The sequence below is a fragment of the Oppia nitens genome, unplaced genomic scaffold (assembly GCF_028296485.1).
Source record: "Oppia nitens isolate AA-2021 unplaced genomic scaffold, nextdenovo-longstitch-racon4-pilon3 scaffold4_pilon_pilon_pilon, whole genome shotgun sequence".
Taxonomy (NCBI): domain Eukaryota; kingdom Metazoa; phylum Arthropoda; class Arachnida; order Sarcoptiformes; family Oppiidae; genus Oppia; species Oppia nitens.
The window spans coordinates 4,987,939-5,000,483 of NW_026533232.1; the positions used below are offsets into that span (position 1 = coordinate 4,987,939).

Genomic DNA, 12,545 nt, shown 5'->3' on the forward strand with positions numbered 1-12,545 from the left:
ATATTTTCATTCATAGCGAACAAACACTAGAAAATAGACCGTAGATATCGATTCATTCATTTAAAATCTACTCAACATTTGCGCACAATTACATACCACCCACACTACCTATTCATCAAAAATTAATTACATTTTATCTACTGTATACTTTATTCTAATATTGATGTAATTTTCTTATAAATGCATTTAGATTTTAAATCTAATATTATAAATAAATGTAAAACAATCACAATCCAGTAATTTATTATAAATGTATAATTAAAAATGTGATATCATTTTAAAATTATTTTAAACGACGAGTTGACATTCCAGTGGTTTCAATAAGTTTTTGATCACTTTTTTCTTGTTCCTCATAAATCTTGGCGTATTTTTCATATGGAACCGCTTCCTCATCGACTTCTTCATCCAAAGCTCTTTTATATTCATTAGAGTCTGGATTATTGGTTTGATTTCTACATCGATCCAACTTTTTCTCGATAAACTTTACCTGATCTTTGTTGGGCACCGACACTGAATTAATCAATGACCACAAAGCTATTATAATAATAATTATAGTATTATTTAATACACATATATTTCTTCATTTTTAAATAAACTCATTGTATTTATAATTACAAAACAAAATCAATGACTTACTGCTCATCACTTTTTGTAAATGTTGTATTTCATTAATTCGGTCCACAAATAATAGATTAGTTAAATAACTAAAAATAAATATATTATTAGAAAATATTATTAAATATATGAAAATGTAATACAGACTCATCCAAATTGACATTGAATTTGCTGGCAGCGTAAACAATAGCTGATAATGCTATCTATTTACCGGTATATCATAAAAATTAATAAAATGTTTATCTAATAAATAATTGTATTATATCTATAATAAAAATTTAATTATATATATATAACAATACCTGTGACGGACTAAACAAAAAGCACGCGTCCGTTGAAAGAGATGAGTCTATAAAGTAGTCAATATGTGGTCTAAACATTTCGGGATCACAATGTTGGCCATAACGGGTCTAATAAAAAAAATAATGATTACAATAAATGTTATTTAAAAATAATTATAACAATTACTTTAAGATCAATAAGAAATCCCTCGATTGGACGCAAAGGATTGTAGACATTCAAGTGATATCTCAATTGTTGCATAAGTAGTAACTCATTGTTCAGCACAATATCTGCGGCCTTCACGCGGTCGCCATTAACGTTGGCCACAAACTGAGTCATCGATACATTAAATTCGTCCACTTTTGCGGCCAAATACACACACGTGACCAGCATGTGCTTCGGGTGAAAGTCCATCACTGAGTTGTTGAGATAAAAACGCTTAAAATACTGAAATGCCGTACCCTTTGAATACAAATTATATAAAAAATAATATCAATTCATATATTTTATTGTTATTCTTATGAATCAATGAAGACATACGACAACAGACTTCGGCATCGGAGGCGAAAATTTGCGGCAAAAGTCACGCAAAATCTTTTCATAGTGTTTGGTCAGAATCGACTCCTCTTCGGGACTCAAGTAGTGATTATATACATCATTCTTCAACAAAAACACGAAAAAAATATAATTAAAGATCATTTTCATCAAGAATTGTGTCTTTACTTACATTTACTTGAGTTTCTTTAAGAGCTATAAATCGCTGATTCGCTTCAGTTCTCAATTGATTTAACTCTTCTTGTGATGAATACATCCAATACTTGTTTTGTGTTGACGACGGAAACATTGTCACCAATGGATCAGTTGTTCAGTCAATGAATGAATCAAAACAGTCAACACATGTTTATCTACTGTTTGTCATTAGTTAGTAAAATAAGGTTCAGTTGTTTACAGATGGAGTCACCACTTGTTTGCAATAAATACTAAATTATACAGTAGTTTGTAGTTTGTATTATAAATGAATTATTGGTTTCAATTTAATTTAATTTACAATTTATATAAATAACAATTATATCAAATTGTTGTTAAAAATTACTAGTAATTAATGTTTTGATTAATTATTTGACATTTTGTTAATCAATGATTATTTAATTATAATTTATATTAATTTTCACTAAATTTGAGAAATTTTTCTCTTTCTAAATACAGTATTATTATAAATATTATAAATAATTAATAATAATAATTTTTTCTCTAAATATTCCATAAATTCAATTTTTTTAAAATTTATTTAAATTTATTAATAATAAACAATAATATACTACAGTATATAAAACAATTAAATCCTTTAACATTAAAATTATTGCAATATTTAAAATTCTATATAAACTTTTATTTTAGTATTATAATAATAATATTAACTTAATTAAAACTGTTATTACTAATTTTTATATTAATTTATCTAATTTATCTAAAATGTTTAAAAATAATTGTTTACTAAACAAATAAAAAGTATTAAAAGTAAAACTAATTTTTAAAATTAGTATAATGATTTTATGGTAAATTTTCCAATAAATAATTAAGGTGCTAATAATTTATGGCAATACAAATAATAGTGTATTAAATTAATAGTATAGTTTAATTGACAACATTACATGTTATACTGCATAATACAACTTACATTAATCAATTTGATATATGAATTGAATTTTTAGTGTTAAATGTTGTAATCATGAAAACATTTACATCTATAAAATACTACACTTATATATACAGTATATTTTATGTCACAGTATAGTTAGTACATGTATTAGCAATTTACTAATTATTTAAAAAATTTGGTGAAAAAATATTAATATAAGTTATATACATATTATACAGTATGTGTGTGTTTTAAAAATCTGAAATTATTATAAAAACATATAAATTACAATATTTGCAATCATAAACATAAATTGTTAACATTTATAATCAATATAAATTATGAGTTTATATAGTGAACGTTTAAATATCATTAATCATATATTAATGGATTTATTGTGTGATTTTCTAAAACATCTTTTATTAATTAATAGAAACACTAAATATACTATTTATTCGTTTATATTTTGTTTTATATATTCAACGAAATTTGAAAGTTTGTTAATGAAATCTATTTGTGTATCGATCTGTCGTTTTTTTAAATTTTCATTTCAGATTCAAATAGAGAGCATAATATAGAATAGAATTGTCTAAAGAAATGTCATATCTTTTATGAAACATAATTAAAATATCAGACAATTATATTTTCAAACTTTTTAACTTTTTTTAATAAACTTAATTTAAATTTGGGTGAGTAAATGAAAGAATAAGTGGGTGAATGAGTGACTGAATATGATAAACTGTTCAGACACAATAATTAGATACAGTATACAGTTATAAAAGAACCTTCTGATAATGCTATTTAGCATTCTCAACTGGTTAAGATAATAAAATGCTAAAAATATTTTTTATTTATAATTAATTTTGTTTTAAACAAAAAATATTTTAAAATATGTCTCAAGACTTCAATCTTTTGAGTCAATACTAACCATTACATAACAGATCATAATTAAATAAAAAGTTTACTTTACAACAACATGTTGTCAATTATATTAATTGATTTCTAAATTCCATGTTTATACAAATGTTTAATTTAAAATTAAATTTACATGGATATTATTTTTTAATAGAAAATACATGCAAAATATATAATTTTTATATTTTATTATATTAATATTTTAAAAATAAAATATAAAGTTAATTTAATATGATTCATTTCATAAAATTTAAAAAAAAAATATTAATCTAATCAAATTAAAAATAAAATCTATTGTAAAACAATTGAAGACATTTTCACGAAACAAAACAAAAACGCATTAAATTTATAATTGTTATACTAATTTTAAAAAGTTTATATTATACTGTTATACTATTACATATATGTTATATTAAAACTTATTTATAATGTTTAAATATATATATACTTATATTATATATATATATATGTGTGTGTGTGTGTGTGTGTGTGTTTATTTGTTTGTTTAACTAACAGGTGTAAGATATCTAAATTCATTAATTTATGGAAAATAAATGATATGAATGGTATGATAAGTAAAGTAGAAAGTCTACAAAAAGTATGCCACGGAATGTATGATTGAATTAAATGATAAGAAATATTTATATAATTAAAAAAAAATATAATTTTTAAAAATACCATTAAGTTATAAATCAAAGTAAACTTTAAATACTGTGTATTAGTTGTAAGAAACCGTGAAATCAACCAAAAGGATGAATATTACAGTCTTAGATATATTGTAATTGATATCAAGCTATGCAAACATTCAATGACTTGTCTCACCCATGGATCTCAAATACCAATCCTTTAACAGTTGTAATCAAATAACTAAACAGTAAATTAATGTACAGTATGTCAACAATAATAACATTTTTAATTTATTAATTTTATTTTATATACTAATTATAATAATTAGTATACAAGGCTTATACTGTACTTATATATCAATATATTGTTTAAAAAAATAATGCGGTAATATATTTTAATCAAACTTATTAAACATTTTAAAATCTGCAAAAAAATTTAATAAAGATATATTTAAGTAAAAATTGAAGACACAATTCATTGACTACAAGACCCCTACCATTCGTACTATTCATTGGATCAAACATTGAGTTCATTATTCTTATAGAAAGTAATTGAGTTTAACAACAAATTCTCATTATTTTGCATTTCATTTACAATCTTATCGTTTAAAAATTACATTATCGGCTTTACTTCAACTATTAAAAAATGTATTTATATAAAAAAGTTTAAAAAAAGAAAGAAAAAGAGAAAGAAAGAAAGAAAGAGAGAGAGAGAGAGAGAGAGAGAGAGAGAGAGAGAGAGAGAGAGGTGAGTAAATATCTTACTATTAATACATGTATATACTGTATGTATATGAACTGATATATGTACTTTTTAAAATACTGTAATTTATATTTTATAAATTATTATAAATAAAAAATACAATCTAATACTATTGACAAGTAATATGTTAAAACATTTTTTGTGTATAAAAATAAATATTTAAAAACAAAATTTCTATAATACATTGATATAAAAAAATTGTATAATATTTAAATTTTGAAGTCAATGTAACAATTGTAGTTAAAATACATTTGCAATAAAATTAGCTAGCTTATTCATTATTCGTTATTTAAATATTTAGAGATCTGTTTTAAGATTAAATATTTTTTATTTTTTATTATTTGCAAAACATTTATTAGTGACCAAAATTTTAATTATTTTTTGTTAAACAAAGTTAAACGAAAAATTCATTAACTTTGAATACATTATTAATGATTTATTTTAACAATTATTATAACTAAAGTTTAGAAAGTTGTTTGTTTACTATAATACTGAAATATATATCTACAATAATGTTGTTAACAAAAATTTTAATTTAATATTAACTATAAAACTCATATTAGTAGTCTATATCGTTTGATACAACTTTTATATATTTCAATTTATAATGTTTCCGACTATTGTTTCTAACTAATGTATTGATTTTTGAAAGTTGATAAAAATTTATTAATAAAAATAATATTTATAATTAACAATTTATAATCATCATAATTATAAAATACTTTATTAAGTTTTGTTTATTTTTTTAGTTGAAAACACTTAATAATCACTAAACTAGTGATAATGTGAACGATAGCTCGCATCGATAATCGTTTCGCTGATACCACTGATCAGCGTTGACCACCACATATGCACCGGTTTATGGATACCAGTGCTGTAAGCGATACGGAAGGTCTGTAGGGGTTAAGTAGACATATGTTATAGTGTGAACTTTTTTGTGAATTAATTTAGAGAATTAGTTTAGTGATTGATAAGTGTTTTCAACTAAAAAAGTAAACAAAACTTACTGTATTTTATATTAAATTGTGAAAACTACTAAAAAGTTATGAGTGATCATAATTATATTTTATCATTAGTAATGTGTGAAATTGAAAAGTAAGATTTATTTAAAACATATAGTATACAGTATTTTCTAAATAAGTTTCATATTTAATTTAATTTTTAAATTACTATAAAATACTTGAATTGTTTCTAAAATCTTTTTTAGTAAACACAAAAATCTAAAGTATTTAATAAGTGACAAACTGATAAAATATTTTTCACTTAAAAATCAATACATTATTTTATACAATACAGTAATTTATAATATATAATTAATTAAAAAAACATTTGAGAATGCTAGGTAATATTATTAAATATTACAAAAACAAACATTTAGAAAGTATATATAATTGTTGTGTCTAAACAGCAATATAAACATCCACCCACTTACTCATTTACTTACTCACCCAAATATAAATAAGTTTATTAAAAAAAATCAGTATAAATACATACACACACATACAGAATCTGTATTACAGATTAAGGATAAAAACTAATAGTTTGATATTACTACCCAATATAATTTTACTAATTAACCAAACTGCAAATAAATTTAATTTTATAATTGATACTAAGATTGAGATTAAAAGTTAAAATTATATATATATATATATATATATTGTTTCAATAAAACATACAAAAACAACAATAATTATCTTATTTTGTGGAATATTGAAGTGATATTACTGTATAACCAAATTCCCTCCTCTTTGGGAATTTTGCCCAAAATCTAGTTATCAAACAAAAATCTAATTATAAATCGTGAAAACTTCTATAGAATATTATTTACATCACCAGTATTTTAAAATAAATAAATCAACAATATTTGGTTAAACAATGAGTTAAAAACAGGTTATTTATTGGAAATAATAATTAAAAAAATATTTACTTATTTGAATAATGTATAAAATTGGATTAGTATAAATGAAATACAAATAATTAGTGCATTAATGAATATTAATACATTTATAGTTAAAAATTTCTATATTTAAATTAAATAATTTAATATAAGTATAGAAAATAAAAATTATCAATATAATACTATTAAAGACTACAATTGCATAAATTTTACTATTGCTTAAAAATACAAATTCTTGTTATTAAATGTAATAAATTGAATTTTAGTGTTACTTAAAATTTGACATTAATATCATAATAGTACAGTAAATATTTGAAATGAACTTTACTTTAATTTAATTAATATATCATGATTTAAATAATTCAAGTTTTTATTTTATTTCAATCAAATTTTCTTATATAGTATATTGTATTATTTACTTATAATAGATAAATCAAGATTTTAAAAATTTTTCACATAATCTCTAAAACTATTTGTTTGATGTTTAATAAAATTAATATCAAATAAATAATAAAATTTCTAATTTAAGTAATGATACATAATTTTAAAGAAAAACAAAACATATTAAATAAACCACAGATACAATTACCGGTAATTTAAATGTAAGGTAATACAGTATATAGAAGTTACCTATTATATAGTTTTAAAAGTTAAGTAATTTAATGTTAAGTTAATTAAAACAATGTATGTTATAACAATCTTAATTTATTATGTATTTATATTAACTTAATCTAAATCAGATAATGTATATTCAAATACTAAATAATATTATTAATAATAGAATCTTTTTATTCACAATTATTCCCAGTTTTTCAATAGATAACTAAATAAAATAATAAACTATTTTATAAAGTTATTCATTTAAAGTGGAAGTAAAAACAAATATTTTAAAACAAAATGTTGAGAGACATAACAATATAATTAATATGATATGAAAACTAATGAGTAAAGAGAAGTCATTTTAAAGTGATTTGTCTGTTACGGCAAAAAAGTCTTTGAACTGAGATTTGACATATAATTTGAAGTATTATTTTGGAATGTTGTTTGGGATCAACTTCTGGCAATTTTTATCATCCCTCAGACAAATACATAACTACAGTATTATATACTAAATTTTATATACATTCAAACCAATAATTATGAAATATCTTCTATAAATAAAAAAAATATTGTTTGTATTTCTAACGATTGATAAATTAGAGAAATCTAGTCATAAATGGTTTAGTTGTTTGCGGTTAACCATCGATGGCATTAGGCATCTAAAGGCAAACCCAATGTTTATTTTGATAATTTAAATTGTAGACTAAATGTATTATCAATTATACTATATTTATACCAATTTAAAAATTTAAATATTCCTTAAATGCGTTTCCTCTTTATATTAATTGATGATTGATATCAATTTGAATTACAATTTTATGTAGTTTATACTATTTAATATATTCTAGATTTTGAAAAAACTTTGACAAAATATTGATCATCAATTGAATTGTTTTTAATTTTAAAATCATTTTTTATGAATACTTTGTGATATTTAGTAATTTAAACAATATCAAAGACAATAATATAATTTGCATAAATTTATAATTATATGTATATCAAGTATAAATCGACTTAAACTCGAAACAACAAATAAACATACATTTTAATCAATATTTATGTTAAAAGAACATAAAATTAAATATAATAATGATATACAATATTTTTGACTGTTTTAGTATATAATTTACATTATGTTATTGTATTATATTTGCATATTGACTGATATATGATTGACATTACAATCTTAGGAATGCATTATATAATTAAAAAATCGCTATTAAATTTAATATTAGAATTTTTACTTTCTATATTGAAATTTGTAATAATTAATTTATAAATGTTATAAATATGTATATAAAAGTGAACAATTTTCAAATATAGGACTATAATAAAATAATATTTATTTATTGACATAACAATTAAAAATCTATTTAGTAAGATAATCAATCATTTAATACATTGTGCATTATAAATTTTTTTAACGTTTTTAAATCATTTAATTTACTTTATTTATTATAAATCAAATAAAACACTAAATACTAGAATTGATGCAATTTTAAAAATAAAACTTTAAATCTTACATTAAATAATTTCTATCATTTATATTCAAAATTTTAAACACTTTGCTTTTAGCATTTTTCTAACTTATATGTAATATTAATTTAAATAATTTTAAATAAAAATATATATATTTTTTATAAGATGTTTATTCAATAAATAAACAATTACAACATAGTAACAATTTAATGACTTAAAATACTAATTACAAAAAAATAAACCAAAACTAATTATTTTCAATAAAAATACATTATATACTGAATTTTAAAAGTTAGATATTCAACAATCATTTTTAAAATATCAAATAAGTTATTTTAATAATAAACACAATAATTTTATATAATAAACATTAATATCTTATAGTAAATTTATTTTAATTTAATTGTTTTAGGTAATTAAAAATATTTTTTATAGATAAGACGAAAAGTAACTAAATTATTTAATTACTATTATTTGTGCAGTTATTTTAATTAGCTGTGATAATATAGTTTTAATATAAAATACTTTAAAAATACCAATAAGGTATACAAAAATGAGATTTTAATGTCAAGTTAATGATGGCATTGAAATTTACTATTGTTTAAATAAATAAAAAAACATATCTTTCGCATTATATTTAATTTATTAATAAAATATTTTTTAAATTAATATAAAATCAGCAGCTATATAATAAATTCAATTAAGAAATATTTAAATTATAAAGTTACAATAAATATCAAATTTAAGCTATGTAAATTAATTTTTTTATAGAAATATAGAGTTAAATTAAAAATTTGTTCAAAATATGTAATATTAATATATAAAAAATTTAATTTTACTAATTGCTATTTTTTATTAGTTTTATATAGTTTTATATTATTGCGAATTCATAATATTATTTGTTTTTAGTATTTATTATTATAATTATATTAGTATTTTACTATTACTAGAATATACAGTATTTGAGCACTAATTTGGATTTTAAACAAATATTAAACACGTTTTTAGTAAATTAAAAAACTGAAAAAATCTGCTGAAATCTTATATTATAACAATAAAACAATATATAATATAGAAATTTGTGATTCAATCAATAAATTGTTTGGTAATTAATCGATTAATATTTAATGTTTTTAAACAATTAAATCATTTGTAAAGCCATGTGATCGTGAAAAATACTAAACACGAAAAACATTGGATTAAAATTATATAAAAAACGATTGTATCAAAAATTATATTACATTAATATAAAAAATAAACAGTTATAAAGTTAAATATATTGTTAAACGAGTTGTCGTGAGATATGATTATGAATAATAATTGATTAATAATTCAACAATTGATTCATTGAAGCGTCTCTTATGTCTAAATTCAGATAAGCGGCACATTTGGTGGGAGTTTAGCGCAAAAATGTTATTAATAATAATGACTTTCCTATTAACGCGTGTTATCTGTAATTACAATAGTTTTACACATTTTTGTTCATTTATGTCTAATTCAAGGCCCCATAGATTTGTTACTTTTACTTAAATAAACCCAAAAAACATGACAATTAAGTGTTTAAAAAGTGAATTATTTTGAGGTCTACTTATAAAGTGTGTTATTTAGGACCTAACAATTGAGGCATATTTGAGGCACATTTGAGGCACTGGTCATTATAAGGGTAATGAACGGGCATTTTGTTATGTGGGTAGTAGTACTATACCCATAGTGGTAACAATGCTTTTATGTGCATATAAATTGTTATATATATTTGTTGTCTATTATCACATCGGACACAACTAATAATAACCATTATTATCTCTAAAATAGCATTGTTTGTTGCATAACAACAATAATACTATAATATAGTTAAGTTTATAACTTTATGCCAACTCTAATGTTTAAGACATTGCTAACAATTTGCACGAAATCTATTTCTTTAAGTTTTTCTTTCAGTATATAATGTGTTATGTTTATGAAATTTTGGATATAACTAAAAAAACTTATTATAATTTGTTGACCCTATCTTTCTATGACTATCTAACATTTTCAATATTAAAACTAGTTTCTGACTTAATGTTAATTAATTAGAATAATTTCAACAAATAATTATAATTTGAATAAATAGCAAATTTTGAGTTTTAACAAAATGATATGTTGTCTGTTCATGAGATACATACAGTAGTCAAAAGCTATTATAATAATAATAAAATATAATAAGATTTGTATTGAAAGTAATTGTTATGTTTGAGAGCATCCTTGTTATGGCATTATATTATTATTGGTATTATTATAATAAGCGAAAGTGAAAACAATATTAATTGGATATATTTGTTGGATGTTTCTATACATTAGTTTTTAAGTTTATTTCTCACAATTTAAACATTACTTATGATTGAAATGTAATCCTTTTTTTTTGTTTAGAAATGCATTCTTGGAGTCAAAATATAGCGAAAAATGACGTGAAATGAATGCAGTGTTTCATACATTTGATGGTTGAGATGAGCCGTCACAGCGACGCCTTTTAATACCGGAGTCACGCAAATACCTGTAAAGGACTGGTATTACATTTGAAAAGTATAAGTTATACAATCAAAATGCTTTTACTGTCAGCAAACATACATATTATAGTGATTTCATTTTAAAGATAAGGCGGGCCCCTCTCTAGACAATAACCCTATCGTTTGAGAAAATCCAGACGTTTAAAATAAATGGTCTAATTTGAAGTTAAAACACATTTAAAATAGATTGTATGTTATTCTCATAATATACAGTATTACACACCCTATACACACATACATACACACACATACATACACACACATACATACACACACATACATACAAACACATACACACACATACATACAAACACACACACACACACACACACACACACACACACACATACATATACACACATATACACACATATATACATATACACACATACATATACACACATACATACATATACACACATACATACATATACACACATACATACACACATATACACACATACATACACACACACACACATATATACATATACACACATACATACATATACAGTGTATACACATATCTCATGGAGAGACCCAACACTGCAAAAGTTCACTCTTTTCATATCTATTATGCATTTCTAATTTACTTCAATACAAAAATACATTTGTACTCTCAAGTCATCCCAAATAAAACAATTTATTAATATTTTCAAATAATTTTTGCTTTTTTCAAATTTCATGAAATTTCGTGGTTAGAAAAATTATACATTATATGAATAGTAAATTAGTTTATATGAAATGAACACCAAAAATATTTAAATTTTATTTTATGTTGTTTTAAAAAAAATTATTAAAGCTTTTGTTTTGAGCAATCTTTTATGCAAACAGTATTGCATATCATTATATTAAACCATAATTTTAATTAAGATTTATATATTATTTATATAAAAACGATGTCTATAATATTTCTCGTTGTTTATTATTATTTTTTAATAAACTAAACCAAAAATTTAAATAATAATATCTTTGAATAAGATAAAACTTTTATATTAAGAGACATGAAATTTAAATAACATTTACATTTCATGTCATTTTTGTTGAACTATAGTTTTGTAATACAAAATCTGAGTTATCCTTTATATCATTTAATACAGGTATATGACGTCTTAATAAAATATAAAATTATATTTATATTACTTTGAAACATCATTTATACAAAAAAATTGTCATTTCATAT

The 12,545-nt window shown here is 21.2% G+C and overlaps 1 protein-coding gene across 1 annotated transcript; it reads right to left on the reverse strand.

Annotated features, from left to right (window-relative positions):
- Positions 1-237: 237 nt before the first annotated feature.
- On the reverse strand, positions 238-1,837 carry LOC128960679 (cyclin-H-like). Its single transcript, XM_054306835.1, has 7 exons — positions 1,625-1,837; positions 1,438-1,557; positions 1,084-1,359; positions 918-1,025; positions 763-818; positions 637-704; positions 238-534 (listed from the first exon to the last, which is right to left on the reverse strand). Exons 1-7 carry the CDS (start codon positions 1,739-1,741, stop codon positions 284-286), a joined length of 996 nt encoding a protein of 331 aa, XP_054162810.1. The 5' UTR covers positions 1,742-1,837; the 3' UTR covers positions 238-283.
- Positions 1,838-12,545: the final 10,708 nt, after the last annotated feature.